Here is a 21,624-nt window from a genome sequence, read left to right as displayed (position 1 = left end):
GTAAAACCAACATGGCAGCCGCCTGCACCAGAGCGCTCCGTAAGGTCGGCTGGTCCTTTCTGGGGTCTCCGTCAGCTCACCGGTCCGGCACCGTCTCCTACCTGCTGGGGAATGTGGGCGCGCGCGGGTCCGGGAGGGCGTCCGGCTCCAGGGGGCCGGTGGTCCGGTCCAAGCTGCTCTCCTCTCTGCGGGCAGGAGGCGGCAGGGCGCTGGGCTGCGCCTTCCTGCTCGGCGGAGGTCTGGGTTTGTACCAGACCGTGAAGATGACCGTCCAGCAGCACCTGGCCGAGGAGGAGACCAAGGTGAGCCCGTAACCATGGAAACTGCGTCCCTCTAATCTCGACTGTCCGTCCTCCAGTGACTGCAGGTGTGCAGAAGGATCAGCTGCTGTCAGCTTTGACCGAGTCTCTCCTCGTCACCTGTTTTCACTGCAGTCAGCTGGAAACGTGTTTTAGGGTTGAACACATGAATGCAGTTGTCAGATTGAACAGCAGTGCATCATAAAGACACGTGATCATCACGGAGTCATCAGTGCAACAAACAAACAAACTTCTATTTATTAAAGCTTATTTTTTACAGATTGTGATGATTTGGAAATCAGCAGACATCAAATGTTCACTGAGGAATTTTAATGTTTGATAATATACGTGCTTATTTTAAATTTAATGTCAGCAACACGTCTCTAAAGTTGTTCCAGGATCATGTTCACCTTCTTTTAACAACACTCTGTAAACATTTGGGAACCGATGAGACCAGTTACTGGAGTTTTGAAAGTGAAATGTGGTCCCATTCTTGCCTGATACAGGATTTCAGCTACGACACAGTTCAGGGTCTCCTTTTCATCACAGATGCTGGCTGTAGAACTGAGCTGATAACAAGCTGGATGGTCCCTCTCCTCTTTAACCTGGAGGATGCAGCGTCCATGATTTCCAAACAGAATCTCAGATTGTGATCCATCAGACCTCAGGACAGTTGTCCACTTCACCTCAGTCCATCTTCAATGATCTCGGTCCAGAGAAGGCGGCGGTGTTTCTGGATCATGTTTCTATCTGGTTTCTTCTTTGGAGAGTTTTAACATCATTTGTGGACACAGCGATGAACTGTGTTCACAGACGATGGTTTTCACAAGTGTTCCTGAGCCCATGCAGTGATTTCCACTCCAGAATAGTGTGTTTTTAATGCAGTGCTGCCTGAGGGCCCGAAGATCACCACCATCCAATATTGGTTTCCAGCCTTGTCCCTTGTGTTCAGAGATTTCTCCAGATTCTCTGAATCTTTTAATGATATTATGAACCGTTGACGATGAAATCCACTAATTCTTTGTAGTTTTACGTTGAGGAACATTATTCTTAGATTGTTGAACTATTTGCCCACAGTCTTTCAGAGTGGTGAACCCGTCCAGACATGTTGCTGCCATCAAATTCAAAATGAGAATATATTTTTCAGAAAACAAGAAAAAATTCTCAGTTTCAACTTTTGGTTTGTTTCTTTCTGTTTTGAGTTAAATTCAGGTTTTCATGATTTAACACAGCGTCCCGACTTTCAACAAGCAGTTGTCCTGCTTGAAATTTTAAAATCAGAAACATCGTTTTAGCAGCAAGTACATGGGAGTAGTTGTGATTCTATCAGTAAATTGAAGTTATTAAGATATTTCCCTTTCATATAAAATCAACCAATACAGGTGTCCATATACTTTCGACCACATGGCGTGCATCTCTTTAAGCCAATAAGGTTGGAAGAATCCACTTTCCTCGTTGCAGGTCTCAGCAGGAGGTCTGAAGTTGATCCTGTACCAGTACAAAACCTGCCCGTTCTGCAGCAAGGTGCGAGCGTTCCTCGACTACCACGGGCTGCCGTACGACGTCGTGGAGGTGAACCCGGTGATGAGGAAGGAGATCAAGTGGTCCACCTACAGAAAGGTGCCCATCCTGATGGTGGGCGACGACGTGGTGAGTCGGTCGAACGTCGGCAGCTCGATTTGTGCTGAAATCTGCTCATCTGAAACGAAACGGCTTCAAATCCACAAGTTGAGCAGTTTACTGAATTCTTTTAATATATTTTGCACTTTCGACACCAAAATCCTCATTTGAAGCCACAAAATGAAGCCACCGCAATTTGAGTAAAAAAACAAAAAACAAAAAACATCATCCACTTAAATTTGGAAAAGAAATAGTTGAAAAATATGCATCTTTTTTTTAATGTCCATAACGTCTCGTTGTCTTTTCTCTCTTTTGTGTCTCGTCTGCAGCAACTGAACGACTCGTCTGTCATCATCAGCTCCATCAAGACTTATTTAATCAACAAGTAAGTCGGCGCTTTTATTCAAATGTTATTTAATGAGAAACACGTTCAACCTCAGATATCCTGTGAGCCTCATGTTTGAGGGAGAACATGCAGCACGGGGGGGAATGCAGCTTTTAGGGTGCATTTACAACATTTATCCTTTTGTCATTCAGGGTTAATTCACAGAAAAATCATTATTTTGTCAAATTTTTGAAAGCAGAAGTGCCAAGAAATATCACGTTCCAGCTTCTTTTCTTTGACATAAGTGTTGAGTATCTTCGGCTTTTGGTCAAAACGAGACATTTGAAGACGTCGCCGTGAACTGTGGGAAGTTATAACGGTCATTATTCACCATTTGTGACATTTTATAATCAAATAATTAATCAACAGATGAAATACATTTGAAGATGAGAGGGCTAGCAAATAAAACTCAAACTTTCTGCGAGGACGCTGGAGAGAAGATATATTTCTGTCACTGTGATCTTACCGTTTAAATAATTAAATGTTTTTTATATTAAACTTCAGCAAAGGAGATCAACATTTAAAACCAACCCCATTTAAAGGGATCCTTGGAGTTACTAAATGGTGAAAAACAACCGATAAAATGAATTAAAATGGATATAGGAAGCATAAATAATGTAATGAAACCCCGTTTGTCCCTGAGGGAGAAGAGCATGACCGACATCCTGCGCTGCTACCCGGAGATGAAGTCTGTCAACGATCGAGGGAAAGAGGTGACGGAGTTCAGCAACAAGTACTGGTTGATGCTGAATGAGGCCGACACCTCTGGAACCTACCTGGAGAAGGGGGGGCAGAAGTGAGGGTGGACACACACACACACACACACACACACCATCACACACACACACACACACACACACACACACACACACACACACACACACACACACACACACACACACACACACACACCATCACACACCATCACACACACACACACACACACACACACACACACCATCACACACACACCATCACACACACACACCATCACACACACACACACACACACCATCACACACACACACACACACACACACACACACACACACACCATCACACACACACACACACCACACACACACACACACACACACACACACACACACACACACACACACACACACACACACACACACACACCATCACACACACACAGCCTTGAAGCATACACATGAATGACAGCTCAGCTTCCATCCAATGACGGTGCAGCAGTCGCTCTCTGGCTCCTGATTGGCTGTTTGAGCCTGATTGGTGGTTTCCTGTTCTGTACCGTGTTTGTTCTCCTTGCTGTCTTCAGAGAGGAGATGAAGTGGCGTCAGTGGGCCGACGACTGGCTCGTGCACCTCATATCTCCCAACGTGTACCGGACCACCGGCGAGGCCTTGGCCTCCTTCGACTACATCGTGCGCGAGGGGAAGTTCAGTACTTTCGAAGGCTTCTTCGCCAAATACGTGGGCGCGGCGGCCATGTTCCTCATCTCCAAGAGGCTGAAGAGTCGGTGAGTGACGTCAGTCACGGTCCAAATGTGTTCATCTCAGTTCAGGCGTGAACGTCTCGCCATCATCCCTCGTGTGAATGTGAATGTTTAGACACAACCTGCAGGACGACGTCAGGCAGGAGCTCTACAAGGCCGTGGACGAGTGGGTGGCCGCCGTCGGGAAGAAGAGGAAGTTCATGGGTGGAGATCAGCCCAACCTGGCCGACCTGGTGAGGAGACGCTCCGCTCGCTCTGCAGCTCCGTTACATCGATGACTTCCTTCTGTCCATTCAATCTGATTCATACATGTAGTGTTTGGTTTTAAAACAGCAGCTTCATGTTGTGATTCAGACTGTGTGGCTGAATGTAGTTTTGTGAAGAGAACTGTTGGTATCCGGGGAAACGTCGGTTTCTTAGCGGTACGATGTCTGAGAAGTTTGACGACTTCTGTCAAAAGTTTTTAGGATCAAGATTTAGAAGAAAAGTTCGTACTTTTTTTTTTTGCAGGCGGTGTTCGGCGTCCTCCGCGTGATGGAGGGCCTCGAGGCGTTCGACGACATGATGGCCAACACCAAAGTCAAATACTGGTACAGACGCATGGAGAGGGCGGCGCTCAACCACGAGGGTCGACCGGCCGGCAGAAACACGGAGCAGTGAAAACCTCCGGAGAGACGGTGAACCAGAGGACCGGCTTCGTTTAGGGGAGATTTCAAACGGCACCACGGGGGTCCAGAACGGCTCCTGTCCTCGTCCACTTCCTACGAGACACGCGTGAATTTAAAAGCCGCCGGTGCAGCGCAGACGTTCATGTTAGATAAAGAGATTTCCCGTTTGAAGGTACTCTCACCACATATTTAATTTTACGGTTTAATGACTAAAGCTGCTTTGTGGAGAAACCAATCAGCTCTTCTGTGTGTTTTTACTGACCTCTACTGGTGAACTGCGGGAACTGCAGAGACATCAAAACAACACTCGGTCCTCTCCGACAGAGAAGTCACATTTTCACAGAACAATTAAACGAACACATCTGCATATTTTGGATGCAGCCTTTCTGCAAATGTGATTTATTCAGCGTCTTTGGGAAATACAAATCATACTTATTTGCCCTTTAATAATCCGCCTGTATTGTTTCAGTGCTCAAAATAAATGTGATCATTTTCAGGCCTCGACTGGTGTTTAAAAGATGTGAAAAATTTCTCAGAAGAAAAACTTTTCATTCCTTTTTACGACCAAAAATAAAAACAAGTGTCATCTAGAAACTCAGAAATACTGAAATTTAAGCTTTCAGCTTCTTCGAGAAGTAAAACTACTTCTTGTGTTTGGTCGACCACCCACTCAGCTTCAGGAGATCGAAGCACAAAGGCTGAGAATCTGTAATAAATAGAAAACTTGGTCAACACGAAGGAAGTAAACGGCTCAATATTTCACTTTTCTGAATTTCCTGATTTGATCCACTTTGATTTTCTTCTCTGCACTCAGCAGCTTCGTTCTCGGTTTTCCAGTTTGAAGCTCGAGATCAAGTCGAGTTATTTCAGATGGTTTTTGTCTCTGATGCAGGATCAGTGCGGCAGCGAGGAAACGACGAGCTCATGTTCTCGTACAATAAAATAAGATTGAAGAAGTGGTGAGCTGCTGGTTTGAATGTTCTTAATATGCAAATATTTCAACTGCAACTTAACTGAATTAAAACCAACTCAATGTGCATAGTTGTAAAAAGGTCAAATAAAAGAAGCAAACCTTTTTGTTTTGTGTTTTTGTCTTTAATTTGAGTTAGAATTACGTGTTTCAGCTTTATAAATACAGAATAAAACCGTTTTTCTCTTTAAGTCCTGGTTTTTAGTTCCATCTGCTGTCAGGAAGAAAAACTAAAGAGGCTGAAAAGTTGTCTTCTTAAAAGAAGGGAAATTTCTTTTAAAAATCCAGTTAACTGCTGATGTTTGATTTCAGACATTCAGTTATTGGATTCCTGCAGTTCTGCTCCTCAACACACCTTTTTATTCTTCCTAATATTCAGAACATACTCTGCTCTGATGAAGCATCCAGACGCCCTGAAGTCACGAGTTCAAACTGAACGTAGAGAAGAAATGCTTCACTTTTTAATGCTCCACATATCGGGAACACCCGTTTGCTGCCGACTTTAAATGAACCAGATTTGAGGATCCTGATTAAATCTTTTATCCTATTTAAGCATGTTTCAGTGTCTTTTATTTTCCTGTTTCAGTCCTTGTTTTTAAATGTCTTTTTCTTTTGCTTGACGTTCCCTATGTTTTTATGTAAAGCTCTATGAATGGCCTTGTTGAAATGCGTTGCCTCTGATCAGCTGGAACAAAACGACTCACACGGACTTTGACTTTAAAACTGAGTGTGCTTTAATCCGATCAGCTGATCGACGATGATTGAAGAACAGTTAAACCTCCCAGATGTTCCACACGGTGGAGAAATAAAAAGAAAAAGGTCCAAATCATTTGACAGTTTTTGATTTGAACGGTTGACGATCGAGACCAAATACAATCAGTGTTGCCTCCCCCCCTCCCCAGGAATCTATCAACAACAGTAAAAACAGCTGTGAACTTTATGATTCTCATCACTCAGTGCAAGGCGTCATTATTAATGAATTTAACAACTGAACTGAACTTGTTTTTTCCCCAGCAAATCATTAAAAAGCAGAAAAAAAAATGATCCGAGCGCGACAGACATCTGGACAGATGTTGGGAGGACGGATGTTTCCGCGCGACGTCAGCATCTGGGTTCCTGTGACTTTTTGAAGTTTCCCGTTCTGTGTGTTTCCTCACGCTCTCGTCACATCCCGGTTACAGAACCTGATCCGGGCGAGCGCTGCCCGTGGACCTCGTCGTCCACGGGCAGAAACAAACACCGGTGGCTCTGAAAGTCTCTCTTCAAAATAACATCCTGCGTCGTTTAGAAGTCTGCAGGTCAGATCATTTTCATTAAAGGTCACATGTTTGTAATTGTGAACATTAAAAATTGTGTGAACAAGCAGCGTGGAGTCGTGCGTGACCTGGACTCTGGGATTTACCCGGTGACACACAGCACCAGACTTCTGTTTCCATGGAAACATGATATCCTGAATCTGCTCCAAACTGGAGGAATCGTCCCGACCATGTAAACACACCTCCTTCTCCTCCTGAAGTTCGTTATCATGAGGAATCCAGAGATATAAATATATATATATATAAATATATATAAAAATATCCTGCTGGAACACGACGCATTCAGAAAATGTCCAAAGAAAGCGTCCAACAAGAGATCCGCTCTTTGGGACGTCAATAAAACTCATCTCCTCCGTCCCCCTCTGATGATGTCACATGTAGAGAAAGTTTCCCTCCAGCCTCAGAGGAGGTTTCTCAACATCAGTCCAGTGTTTCTCGGCTCATTCTCCACTCACGTGCTCTACTCGGTCCTAAAAGGCGTCATGCAGCGACATCCGACGTGGCTCCGCCTCCATCACGACCTCCAGAAGGCGGAGCCTAGCTGGCCTTTCGGAGGGCTGATCTGTCGGCTCTGCAGTGAAGTCTGCGTGAAGGACACAAAGGTACATTTCATCAAACAGTGACGTCACAACAACTCCATCAACACACTTTATGACTGGAGATCTTTTTATTTTTTTAATAACATCGTTTCAGTTTTAGTTTTTTCTTTAAATGCTACAATTATGAAACATCATTAAAATTATGGGTTTTTTTCTTGCCATTTTATTTAGTAATTCAGGTGCCGGCAGGTGTGCTTAAGAAGAGAGATTATTTTGGGGAATCAGCCAAACCTGAACAGACACTGTGGATGAAAAGTCTTTTATTTTATTTTATTTTATGATGACATAAGCATATTGTTTGAATGAACCCTGCTGGGACGCCTCACAGTGGCAGCATGGGTCTTTAAAGTTGGTCAACTCTCCCACATTGTCTGCATTTCTGTGGAAATATACTAAAACATGAGATTTAAAAAAAATAAAAAAATAAAAAAATGTTATACCAATATTGGTCTTTTATTTACTGAGGAAAAGGATTCTCATTGAGGATTTTCAGAAAATTTGAAGGTGAAATTAAAGTCAGTGGGGTGAAAATCAGGTGAGTGGGAGCGCTGATTTATTCAAAGAGCAGGTTTTTAATCAAAGTCTGAGCTTCATAACATGTTTGTGGAAATGAACTATGGCTCAAATCAGAAGAAAAAGAGATGTTGGTGCTCATCAGGCTTGAAAAGGTTTGAAAACTAAAAATATCTCGAAAGATTTTGGACTCCAACGATCCACAGTCACACAGATCGTGTACAAATGGAGGAAATTAAGAATAATAAAAATATAACATCTGCCAAACGTACCTGAAGAAACTGTTTGAGTCGGATGACGGAGCCCATCTGTCCACTGCTGGTCACGGCTTCGATCCTGGAGACAACAAACGGAAACATGTCAGTGAATCGAGGCAGAAGAGATGTTAGAGAGCTTTCAGCGTGACGAGACGTGTCCGATGAGGTCATCGCGTGTACCTCGGGAAGTACTCGTCCTTCAGCAGCAGGATGAGTTTCCAGAACTGGATCTGGTACTGCTTCATCAGAGCGTTCCCACAAACCTGCAACAGACAAACAAAACATCAACACCGGAGACACGTCCTCGGACTTCAGGGACCAAACACCGAAATTCAACTTTACTTCCCGGAGTTCAGTGACGACAAACACATACTGTCGTCAGGACAACGACCAAAATATAAAACAAAAGACAACCGTCTCTCGGCACTCCAGTTGTCCTCCACTGATCTTCTGCCTCATATTCTGAAGCTGTTGCATCACTTCACGTTATTATTAAACAATATGAGGATTCTTCAAGAGAAAACTGGTCTCACGTAAAGGAAACACAGAGGAGAAACTGTTCAGTGACGAAGCTCAACACGCCGCCGGGGACACGTCACAGGGGACATATCCTGCTTTTTTTAGATTTAAACATATAAAACTCGACAACCAAAGAGAAGGACACAAGACACCTACAAAATAAAAGATGGCAAATAAATAAAGCAGGTGATTCTTCAGGTTTTGAGAAGAAAGCAGGAGGAGCTGCCGGATGTGAATTTAAGGCTTCGTGTCCTCCACCGAGCATCCGACTAGATTATTTTTCCATCTGAAAAAGAATCAGCTGCAGCGGGAACGGCATGCAGAAGGAATCTGTACCGTTTATACACTGTGAGGATGTCAGACGTCTGCAGGTACGTTCAAGACGTGCCGTGGTGGGAGTTGTTACCTCACGCCTGAAGCCTCCCGGTGATGCAGATGAACCTCTCGCAGAGAAAACCAAAACATCGGGTTGATTCAAACTGCCAGTTTTTGCTCGCATGCAAACATGAAGCATTTCCTGTAACTCCTTCAAAATAAAAGCCTCCCGCCGGTTCACTGAAGGAGAACCTGCGTGATAAAGTCCCCTCATTGGCTGCATCAGTGATTTCAGAGGTATGTGATATTGTGACACACTAAATATGTGTGCAATAAAATGTTTGTTAATAACTTCTGTCTTCCTTCAACATGTTTTCACGGTACGTTTGAGTCGAGTTGATTTCCACAGAGATGTTTGGATATTTGAGAAGTTGACATTTTGATGACGACCAGAACAGAGTGGACTTATGAGGAGAAAAGCCTCAAAGAGACGGGAACTAAATAATCTAAAGTATATAATAAAGGAGGGAAGGGTATGCCAGCCCAGATCATGTGATGAGGCTTTTTGAAGCGACTCACCTCCAGGAAGTCAAACAGCAGCGTTGCCGTGATGTCGGCCAGCGGCTCCATGTTGAGCATCTGAGCCAACCAGCGCCAGCCGTGGTTCAGACCGTGAGGAACCGACTGAAACACAACGAGTCACAGAGGAAGTTAGAGGTCAAAGGTTCTGCTTCTGCACGACGGACGGGACGGGGGGGAGTTTTTACCCCCTGCTTGGAGCCGTAGGGCCACCGCAGCTGGATGATGGCGGCGTAGAGTCGGATCATCCCGGACATCCTCTTCAGGAAACTGTCCTGACCTTCGACCCCGGCGTCGTCCACGCGGTAACCGAGGATCCTGCGAGACATCCGACGTTTACTCTCCACACACAGAAACGGGTCTGGTCTTGATCCCTGAACGTATTTAAGCGGAGGTCGGAGCGTCCCTCACCTCTGGTACTCCTCCACCGCCGTGCCGTCCTTCATCGGAGGGTAATGAGGGACCGCATACGGGCACTTCTTGTGCAGGTGGGCGAGGAAGAGCTCCCCCACCCGCGGCTGCAGCTCCCAGATACCAGAGGCCACCACGGCGATGGGGAAGGCGGCTTCGTGGTGAGACGCCACCTCCTCCTCGCCTTGTTTCTACAGACGGAAAAATCCAGCAGGAAATTTGTTGAGTTTCCAGGAACCGAATCCAATCTGGACACGAAGTGAAGTGAACGAGCGGTGACGTGATCAGGACGTCCTCAGCTGGCAACAACACGCGGTTCACATTTATTTTGCAACTACATATTTTTATTTGATGAAGAATTGATAAGCGAGTGTACAACTCCGTTTCCAAAAAAAGTTGGGACGCTGTGTAAAAATGAAAATAAAACAACAATGCAATGGTTTGTAAATAACATAAAACTATATTTTATTGAAGATAGACTATTTTATTAAATTAAATTAGATCGTTTTCTAAAAGATGTGTGCTTATTTTGAATTTGATGGCAGCAACACATTTGAAAAGAGTTGTGACAGCAACATGTTCACCGCTGTGCTGCATCACCTCTTCTTTCAACAACACTCTGTAAACGTTTGGGGACGGAGGAGACCAGTTTCTGGAGTTTAGAAAGTGAAAAGTTGTTGTTCACTGCTCAGAGACTCTGAAACGATCTTTTTATATTCAATCATTTTACTGCTTTGTTGCCTTGGTAACCTAATTAGTTGTGAGATGTTCCACCAAGTGTATTTAGTTTTACACAACTTCTCCAGTCTTTCGTTGACCCTGTTCAAACTTTTTTAAGACGTGTTGCTGGCATCAAATTCAAAATGACCAGATATTTTTCATAAAACCATATCAAATGTTAAAACTGAGAAATGTTATTTTGTCTTTGGTCGATTTTCAATCAAATGGGTTTATGTGATTTACAAATCATTGCACTCTGTTTTTAATTTACATTTTATGCAGCGTCCCAACTTTTTTGTTGTTTGTTTTTTGGAAACAGGGTTTTATAAACTCTCTTATTTTTGTCCAAAACCCAAAAATAGTTCAGTAACTTTGACATAAAACATGAGAAAAGCAGTAAATCCTCAGATCTGTGAAGTTTATTGTTTTATTGTTTAAAACTGTTTAATTTCTTTTACCTGTCATCAGAATTTAAAGAGTAAAAATCCATTTATTTTCTACAAGTCAACCAATCATTGCGGCACTACTTCTTAATTTCATATCAAGCTAATTTCCATTTTTAAATTAATGTTGAAGTGACCAAATGTAAAAACGCATTGATATTTTTCTTGAATGACACTAACTGAAAAGCTTTACTTCTTTAAACATAAAATTGGAACCTCTCTTTTCACCCTGGACCAAATGGTGCTTTTATTTATTCCTATCTTTAATTGTAGCTTTATCAATTACTGATACTTTGATTTTATTTATTTTGTTATTAAATCTGTAACTATTTCATTTGTGTCATTATTCAAATTCAATTATTATTCCCTTTTTTTTTTTTTAAATAAACGTATTTTCATTCATTTCTTGACTTTCCCGATTTTCTGAGATATATACAACATAATAATATGTAATAATATAATATGTGAAACTCACCACAAACTTCTCAGCCAGTTTGTAGCAGACGAAGTCGAGGCCCTGCGGATGCTGCGAGGTGGAGACGGACCTCCCCCCCGACACCACGGCCCGGCCCGACAGCAGCTTGTCCACCTTGTCGAAGATCTCTCGCAGCTGAGATCCCGAGTTGCTGGAGATCTGACTGATGGGGATGGTGGCGGCTTTCTGGAGCTCCAGCTTCAGCTTCTTAGTCTGAAACCAAGAGGAGAGAAATGAAACCATCTGTCGTCACCAACTCGTACTAAACATGAGTCATCATTACTTCTGCACTTAACATCTGGGCTGCTTATTGAACCTCAGTAACTTTTATTGAACCTTAAAAAGTCAGAATCAACTGGTCAGATTCATAATCTGTACTTTTTCTTTGATCACAGTTTTGATTTACTTGATTACTTTCCTATATTTATATAAAGTCTGTGAACCTTTTCAGTCTCTATTTTCAGAAAACCTACTGATCGCACCTCGTACACTTCATTTGGAAAGTAGCTCGGCTCGTTAACGGTGGGTTCGTTCAGGATCATTAGTAACAGCTCAGCTGGACTGGATCCAGATACCCGGTACCGAGTATCAGGTCCAATAAAAGGTCAACATTTTAATTCCAGCTTCATGTATCTTAAATTCATTGAGAATAAAATCCTAATATTTGTATACGGACAGATATTCAGGGTAGGATAATAAACATCACGGAACCATCTGTTCACATCTCATTTCCTCCACTACAGGAAAACTACACGTTGATTTTAGTGCTTCATAAAATCTGCTTTGAAAAGTCTTAAAGACAGTAAATCTGTCTGAGTCCAATCAAAACACAACATACAAAAGATTTTACAGAAACTCTGAAGTTGGTGGAGACGATAAACGCAGCCTCCATTTGTTTCTGCTCATCAACCCAATATTCTGCAGTTAGACTATAACGTAAACACTGTAGTAAGAAAGCTGGTTCCCCTGTAATGGAGAGAGATTGTACATATATATTAAATAATAGATTTATACCACACGGACAGAAAAGTACTGTATTTAAAACTAAATTTAAAAAAACAGGTTTAGAAGTTGAGGATTTCCTCCACGCCGAAAGCTTCCTTCAACTTCTACGTGTCTGTCGCATGTCGTCATGTCACAACTCAAACATACATTTTATGAATACCAGTCGTTCATATTTCTGTCCAAGTCGTATTTTAAACCACGTTGCTGAGAAAGATTTCATCCAAAATGTCTGGAAAGTGATTTCCTGAAAATAAATCAGTGAAGTCGCTCTCTTTTCTTAAACTGTTCTACTTTGAAGACGATCAGTAGTTTATACTGAAATCTCTTGAGTCCTTATTTATTGATTTGCTTCCAAAACTGCTGTTGATTAATTCCTGCTGCTATAACGAATCCGTTCAGATGACTTTGAACCATAAATGGTCTCATGACTCCTAAAGACTCCAACAGGGAGTTTTAGGTTTCTTTTAACGGAGCTCTGAAACTTTCAACCAAGAGGAACATAAAAGAGACACAAAACAAACAAAGACACAAAACAAACACAAATACACACAACAAACACAAAACAAACACAAAGACACACAACACGACCGTAAAGACACACCACACAACCATAAAGACACACCACATGACCATAAAGACACACAACACGACCCTAAAGACATAAAGACACACAACACGATCATAAAGACACACAACACTACCCTAAAGACACACAACACGACCCTAAAGACACACAACACGACCATAAAGACACAACACGACCATAAAGACACACAACACGATCATAAAGACACACAACACGACCATAAAGACACAACACGACCGTAAAGAGACACAACACGACCAAAACGACCATATAGACAAGCAGCACGACCGTAAAGACACACAACACGACCGTAAAGACACACAACACGACCGTAAAGACACTCAACACGACCATAAATACACACAACACGACCATAAAGACACAACATGACCATAAAGACACACAACATGATCACAAAGACACAACATGACCATAAAGACACACAACACGACCATAAAGACATACAACACGACCGTAAAGACACACAACACGACCGTAAAGACACACAACACGATCGTAAAGACACACAACACAATCGTAAAGACATAAAAACACACAACACGACCATAAAGACACACAACATGACCGTAAAGACACACAACACAATCGTAAAGACATAAAGACACACAACACGACCATAAAGACACACAACACGACCATAAAGACACACAACACGATCATAAAGACACAACACGACCGTAAAGACACACAACACGATCGTAAAGACACACAACACGATCGTAAAGACACACAACACGATCGTAAAGACATAAAGACACACAACACGACCATAAAGACAGACAGCACGACCATAAAGACACACAGCACGACCGTAAAGACAGACAACACGACCGTAAAGACAGACAACACGACCGTAAAGACAGACAACACGACCGTAAAGACAGACAACACGACCGTAAAGACAGACAACACGACCGTAAAGACAGACAACACGATCATAAAGACACAACATGACCATAAAGACACAACATGACCATAAAGACACACAACACGACCGTAAAGACAGACAACACGACCGTAAAGACAGACAACACGACCGTAAAGACAGACAACACGACCGTAAAGACAGACAACACGACCGTAAAGACAGACAACACGACCATAAAGACACAACATGACCATAAAGACACAACATGACCATAAAGACACAACATGACCATAAAGACACAACATGACCATAAAGAGATGCCGATACCGGAGCCTTTATCTGATTATCAGTCAGGAAGTTGGTGGATCGATTATTCAATCAAAAGTAAGAATGTGTTCATTTAAATGTTTGGTCCTTCAGGAGTCACTGAACCTCCTACTAACTTCGTAGATTAAATGTAAGACTAGAATTCCTTCTTGGGTCTTTCTGTCAAACAGTGAAGCTGAATTTGTATCCTGCTGGTGTTGTTTTGTCTCCAGTTCATTTCTTTTTGTATTCATGAAGTGTGTTTTGTGTATGAAAGATAAATAAATAAATAAATAAATAAGATTGTGACGTTCAGAAACCCACCTGGGCGTCTTTAGGGGAGTTGAGCTGCTCGATGGCCTCAGCGCACTGAGCAGCCGACTCCTGCAGCTCCTTGAACCACTTCCTCGTCACGTCTTCAGCGCTGTTCTGCAGCCCTGATGGAGGACGGACGGGTTCACATCAAATATTCTAGAGTGCAGTTATTCAGTCTAAACATTCAACACGCCACCGGATGCCAGTTTTTTTTTTTTATCCCATGATTGTGTTTTCTGAACCAGAATCTGAACTGGAGGCTTCATAATGTTCACAAATCAACGATGACATCACTGCTGGTTGCTGATTGGTCCAGACATTGAATGTCTTTTCATGTCAGTAAATTGTACTCGATGCAACAGACTTCCTCACTAACTAACAAACCTCCGACACTTTTAAACTCACTATCTTGAAGTCGTCTCCAATACATCACATTCTGATAATAATAATAATAATATAATAAACATCTTTAGGATTCTCTGTGGAGCTTCAAAGCTGCTGGAACCAGATTTGAAATAGAAATAAACAGGTCTGTGTTTCTCTGAATTCTTTTTCATTTGGTATGAACGGGCAGCTGATAACTCCTCAACCGATGAGGTTAAACGCCGTAACTTCGATAAACGCCGTAACTTCGATAAACGCTGTAACTCATCACCTTTTTTCTGAGCCTTCTCTTTGGCCGACTGCGCCGCCTTCTTCTGTGCTTCCTGCTGCGCCTGCAGCTCCGCCTGCTTCCTGTGCTCCTCCTCCTCCTCCTGCTCCTTCCTCTTCTTCTCCTGAGCCTCGGCCGCCTCCTCCTGCATCAGCCGGATCAGCGCCCTCATCTCGTGGAGGGCCCGCTCCGCCACAGTCATGTCCTCCACGCTGGGAAACTCTCCCTGGAGAGAGATATGACATTTACAGTGTCAACAAAAACTGAACATTAGAACATATTAAACGTTGGTGGATTGACATACAACAGATTAAAAATCACCACTGAACATCATGACAAACACTCTCCAATTCATTTTCTGATTTAAATCAATGTAAACATTTTTAAAATAACAGAAAATGAAGTGAAGATGAGCACAATTAAATCATATATCCTCATGGTAGAGGAGAGTGCGGCAGGTCAAAGGTCAACCTCTGAATGGGTCAGCGGCCCGTTGATCTAACCTGCAGGTTTGTTTTGACACGTTTGACCACTTGTGATTCTTGACGTTAGATGTCTTTTGTCACCAGATAATGTCCTGAATGACTGCGGGTGTCCAAACAGGGACTCACACTCAGCTGTGGTGTCAGCCAAACAATACGTTATTATTATTAGTTTTCATACAAAGGGGGATGTAATGTCAGCTGTATGTTGGAGACGGCTGTGATTTGAAATCTGGATTAGTAGGAAGAAGAGGAGCGAGTTTGAACGCAACTCTGCATTCATCGATTTCGAAAGAATAACGCACAAAACAATAAAGACCCACGCTATCTTTTAACACAACCGCACAATGCTCCACGTCTTTTTTCTGGTCAGCGTGAACAATCGGGAGTTACACTGACCTCGGCCGTCTTCCGCACCACCTCGGACACCTGGGAGCACAGCTGGTTGCCGCGGGTGCTGTAGGAGCTGAGGCTGGCAGCGGGGAAGTCGCTCTTGGTCTGAGACGACGGCTCCAGCAGCTGGTTGAGCTGCAGGATCTCCTCCTGGATGGTGTTGAGGGTACGCAGCCTCTCCTTGCCCTCCGCCTGCCGCTGCCTCTCGTGCTCCGCCTCCCGAAGGCGCTGCTGCTCCGCCTCCCTCAGCCGCAGGTTCAGGATCTGTAGGTGTAAAGGACGGACAGACTGAATGCATTTTATACTGCATACAAAAACAGGTTCGTCCAAACAGTCTGAAAACAGCTCAGGATCACCGGAGACTGGAAACACTTCTGACTCAGTGCAGATCATTTATTTATAGTAATAAATGATTGGCCTCAGACGTGTGCTGTAACTTAATGATCCCTGTTTTAGCAGCTTCAACCAGTTAAATTTAAAGACTTTTAAAGACTCTTTAATACCACAAAGAAAACAATTCGATATTCAAACATGATGAAAAACCAGTCGGGATCTGGAATAACTTCTTTTTTTTGGTGTTGAAATATTGCCATGACATTCATGTCCATGAAGAATGCATTTACACTTATGACGGCAATTGTAAATTAATATTGATATTAAATGACAACTTTAACAGAATTAGAGTCACTCATTAACCATAAGAAAATATCAAAAGATTAAATTACATCTAATTTAAATCACTAATATTTTCCGTGTGGTCAGACTGACACATGTCACTAAAGGTAGGTAGGTAGGTAGGTAGTAAAGTATGTCAATCCAACGATTTACAATCTGAATTATCTGTTGAGTGACAAACATACTTCACACCTTGTTGCAACTTCAGTTACTTTGATCGTGTGGGACACGTCTACTTCCTGTTCCCAGAGTTAAAACTAAACATGGAGAAGTTCTTATGCTCCACATATCTGGAACAAAGTCCCAGAAAGCTGCAGGTCTGCTGAGACCTGAAGCTCCTTTAAATCAAGACTGGAGACTTTTCTGTTGCTGCCGTTCACTGAACCAGATTTGAGGACGTCTTAAACTGCACTGTAACTTTGATCCTATTTTTAGCTTGCTTAATGTTTAGTCACTGTTTTTAATGTTTCAATCACTTGTTCTTAATTGTTTTTAAATGTCCTTTTTTTTTGCCTGATGTTTTGATGCTTTTAATGGTTTTATATGAAACACTTTGAATTGTCTTGTTGTTGTAATGTGCTCTACAAATAAACTTGCCTTGTTCCACTTCTCTGTATTTTGACCTATTAGACCACTTGAAAGTGAGACGTAACCAAAGAACTCCGATCTAAAGGAGCGTTTCACTAAAGATCTTCAGAAGGTAAAGGCGCCTCATCAGACCACAGAACCAGAAAGACACGTTAAAGTGAACAGAGAGATGAAGCTTCAGACTTGCTGCTCCACCAGCTGAGCTGACGGGCTCTACGGACGTCGCTCACACCAGCCGTGCATTAATTCAAATTCTACCTTCATCCTGTGTCGCTGCTCCTCCTTCAGTTTCTCCTGCCGACCCATGCTCTCTTTGGTCCTGCAGAGCAGACATGCGTGATCACATGCACCGTTTAACCAATGGTAAACATCACAATCGTTGTTCGTGCTCGTCGTCGGCTCTTACTCTCGGTCCATCATGTCCCTCATACTCTGGTACTCCTGCCTCTGCTTCAGCTCCATGAGCTCCTCGAAGCGTTTCAGCTGCTCCGACTCGGCGCTCGCCACCGCCGCCACCAGCTTCTCCTGGATCTCCTGCCGCAGGCGGACCGCCAGCTGAGCCGACAGATATAAAGACGAGAGTGGAGTGAGACGGCATGTCAGGGTTACACCTCACTGACCAAACACACAGGACGCCAGCGCCAGTACACGTTAAACATCCAAGAAATGCTCTTTAACTGCAAGTTAGGAGTCAACAAATGTGTTTAAAATTTAAGTATCACATCTGAAACAGAAAAACTTAGATTGCATATTCCTCCTATAAATTAGTTGACAAGTGGATTTCTACAAATCATAAAAGAGCAACAAGTAAACAAACAAATACTGCCCCCCCAAAAAACTCAACCACATTTAAGAACCTAGAAGATCTTCAGGATAAATGTTTGGTTTTCAAAATAAAAGCCTTATAAACAGAGACTGATGTTCTGAGTTGGAGGTGAAACAGATGTTCATAAAAAGAGAGAAGCAGCTGGAAGTAGAAAACAGGGTTCCCACGATGAGTCAAATATCAAAGTCTGATATTCACTGACTCAAAAGATGAAATTTCATGACCTATAACAGAAAAACAGGCTGCGGACAGGAAACGGTTCAAAACTGGCCGACACATGCTTCTCTGTTTGTGCCGACATTGAAAGAAATTAAATCCACGTCTACATACTGGCTGCAGAGGAAAATACACATATACAATAATTAGATAACTAACGTTACAGCTACATACATGCAACATGTGCATTTTGCTAAAAATAGGTAAACAAAATGTGTATTATTGGTATTTCATGACTTTCCCTGTCTGAAAATGTTTGGCATTGCTGCTTTAAACCATACAAATCTTTCTTAATTAGTTGTCTGTTAGCCAACTATCTGCCTCAGCACCACTGAGGATGACTGAATATTATTTGTATTGAATGGCTGTGCACATTAATGCTCATTCGGTTTATTGTCAGTCACATGCATTAGAAACCTTCCAGTGTTAAATAAACACGTTAAACACATTATACATGAATTAATTCTTCATGTCTGACCTTGGCCTTTTCTCGATGCTCCTCCTCGAACCGGATGATGCGGCCGGCCGTCTCCATGGCTTTGGGCGACAGCAGGGAAATGGGAGGTGGGGACGGAGGACTGGAAACTTCGCAGACATCCGAGTCGGGATTTTCATCCTTCGCCTCGTCACTGACACCCTGCAGCACATCAACGGCAGGAAAGAACAGACAGAAATTCAGGATGGATTCACAAAGAGTTCAAATAGACACAGACTAACAGAAAGAGTCACATCTGGGTTTCTACCTGCAGGAAAATAACTCTTGAAAAAATGTAAATAACTATTAAAAAGCAAAACAGTTTATACAAAAAGGAAAAATTCAGTCTGTTTTAGAGTCACTTTTAACAGGATGTTACATCACCAACACGCCTCACACACACCACACAACAATTAACACTCAAAAATATCAACTACTGGTTTTTGAATTAGTTGATTTAAATAGTATTTAATTTTCCCCAAAAAATTAAATATTACAGCTCAAACATCTGGATAGTTTTGTTGTGATTTGCAGCTCATGAGAAAAAAAGTTCATGACATCAAGAAAATAAAACTCGATGTCCATCCAAAGTCGTAATAACCTGCAAACCAAAGATGTCTTTCGTCAGCCTTCGTGTGCACAGACGGAGATTTCCTGACTAAAAGGGATTCAAGTTCACACATTACAGATGTTTGGGCTGATTTAACTGAAGTTAAATCTTTTTTTTTTTTAAATCACACCTATAGATTGTTAAAGAATAATGCAGAGAATGGCTGAACTTGCCTTACTGAAGGATTTAGCAAATTTCTAAAGACAAAACAACCTTTTCTTGTAGTTATGAGTGAGATCAGATTTCATTTTATTTGAGCGTTGCAGCAACTCACTTTTGTTGTGAAGCCAGAATTTACAAAGCGATGAGACAAACCTTTCTCTCAGAGAGCTTGTATTCACTCGCCTGCTCGTTGCTTGACGGCGGGGCGGCAGAAAGCGGGCTGTGCTTGGTGCTGATGGACGAGTCGGGGATGGAGCCAGAGGAGAAAATGGAGGCTGGGAGCTCCTCGGAGAGACCGGGGCTGGAGCCTCCGGAGCTGGAGCCCCGAAAGCCGGACCTGTGCAGGGGCAGCGAGCCGAGACGCTCCAACACGACTCCGGAGCGCGGCGACAAGCTGAGAGCCTCTTTACAGCCGGACAAAATATCCTGCAGGAGCACAAGTGCACTTCATTTAAACACAGGAACGGTACGTACCAAATAAATTAATAAAACAGGCAGTGGAGCGAAACTCTCAGAATATAATAAATACGAGTCACCGGAGGAAATCTGATCTCATTAAGGCTCAATGTGGTTTCTTATTTTAAGAAAGGACATTTCATCCACAACAGCTCTTTTACTTCAGGGCAAGTAAACAAAATGTAAGATTGTAAGATGAAGGCGTACATATGCCAGTATCACCAAGCAGAGTCACTGAGTTCATAACAAACTTATTTAGTATAAGAAATACAGACTGACATTAATTTCCATACAAATTTCACGTGTGAATTATTGGTGATGATGAAAACAGCCAGACGGGCAGCTGTGGTTGGAAACTAAATAGAAACGAGCAACTCGAGTAGATAAAAATAGGATTTAAGGACAGTAGTTACATATTTTATTTAATTGAAACCGTGTGCATATTCAAGGATTTTAAGCTCCTAAATAACCCAAATTTTTTTCAGACAATTCATGGTTTAATATACACAGGAAGAAAGCAGGTAAGTTTCCAGCTCAATACTATTAACCAGATTAGAAAAGTGAAACAACTTAAAAGACCTGTTTCACGTTATTTTTACTACCAGTGGTACACACTTGTGGAGATAAAACTGTGTTGAATAAATACTGTTAACTGCTGTACTCAGCAGTCCCTTCGTTGTACATTGAATGACGTCATTTTAAAGTGGTTTAATGTCGTAGCTGCTCATTTTAACTATTAAATGTTGTAGTCACAGTAACTTTAGTGAGCTGTGAAGTGAATACACTACTAATAATATAAATAAAGTATAATACTGCGCTGTGAAATGTGCGAGAATGAGGCAATAAATACAGAAATCCTCACGTAAAATACAAGAACGTCACAAATGTGTACCACAAGGCAGTACGTCATTTACGTACACGTACGTCACAAACGAAGGTTCCGCCACTGCCTCTTGGACAGTCGTATCGGTAGTTAACCAAACGGTGGTGGTTAAAGTCCTCAATGCTGACAGTCTCGGCTGAGCTGAGCGATGGAAAGGTCCTTTAGTCAGTACATGAGTCGGTGGTTTGATTAAACCGTAAACATGCCGCGTCAGAGGACCCGGGACCCGGGCTAACGGCTCCCCTGGGCGGCTCGCGACGACTCACCTCCCCCCTCTCCGACCAGCGCGCGTCGAAGGTGATTCTCCCTTTCGGTGAACTTTGTAAAGCCTGTAAAGTTTCCCATCGTAGATTTTCAGAGGGCATAACGACGGAACCGAACCGACTCATCCCGGTTAAAGTTGGGCTTCGCTCGGCGCCGCCAGACGAGCAGCAGACATGACAATCCGAGTAGAAACAGCCCGCCCTCCGCGCTACTCGCTCTACGGTTCCTTTTCCTCTTTTCAAGGTTTTAATGGGTTGGCAAACAACAACATGGCG

At 42.7% G+C, this 21,624-nt stretch overlaps 2 protein-coding genes across 3 annotated transcripts; one reads left to right on the top strand and one right to left on the bottom strand.

Annotated features, from left to right (window-relative positions):
* On the top strand, window positions 1-5,610 carry ptgesl (prostaglandin E synthase 2-like). Its single transcript, XM_069724174.1, has 7 exons — window positions 1-302; window positions 1,761-1,949; window positions 2,249-2,304; window positions 2,948-3,100; window positions 3,605-3,805; window positions 3,897-4,014; window positions 4,292-5,610. Exons 1-7 carry the CDS (start codon window positions 12-14, stop codon window positions 4,439-4,441), a joined length of 1,158 nt encoding a protein of 385 aa, XP_069580275.1. The 5' UTR covers window positions 1-11; the 3' UTR covers window positions 4,442-5,610.
* Window positions 5,611-6,634: 1,024 nt separating this feature from the next.
* Window positions 6,635-21,545, bottom strand: gle1 (GLE1 RNA export mediator). 2 transcript variants are annotated; one of them, XM_069724172.1, is made up of 15 exons: window positions 21,352-21,545; window positions 19,900-20,172; window positions 18,978-19,136; window positions 17,864-18,012; window positions 17,716-17,776; window positions 16,201-16,458; window positions 15,323-15,545; window positions 14,677-14,789; window positions 11,567-11,779; window positions 9,929-10,119; window positions 9,706-9,835; window positions 9,518-9,622; window positions 8,285-8,367; window positions 8,120-8,183; window positions 6,635-7,318 (listed from the first exon to the last, which is right to left on the bottom strand). In XM_069724172.1, exons 1-15 carry the CDS (start codon window positions 21,472-21,474, stop codon window positions 7,250-7,252), a joined length of 2,214 nt encoding a protein of 737 aa, XP_069580273.1. In that variant the 5' UTR covers window positions 21,475-21,545; the 3' UTR covers window positions 6,635-7,249. The 2 variants fall into 2 exon arrangements, with proteins under 2 accessions (XP_069580273.1, XP_069580274.1); XM_069724173.1 differs by having other exon boundaries at window positions 19,930-20,172.
* Window positions 21,546-21,624: the final 79 nt, after the last annotated feature.

The sequence above is a fragment of the Brachyistius frenatus genome, unplaced genomic scaffold (assembly GCF_029030835.1).
Source record: "Brachyistius frenatus isolate BFR_SWC_R1_liver_20210118 unplaced genomic scaffold, ASM2903083v1 Contig_363, whole genome shotgun sequence".
Taxonomy (NCBI): Eukaryota; Metazoa; Chordata; class Actinopteri; family Embiotocidae; genus Brachyistius; species Brachyistius frenatus.
The sequence above is the reverse complement of the archived record's forward strand: the minus strand, read 5'-3'. Positions and strand labels throughout refer to the sequence as shown.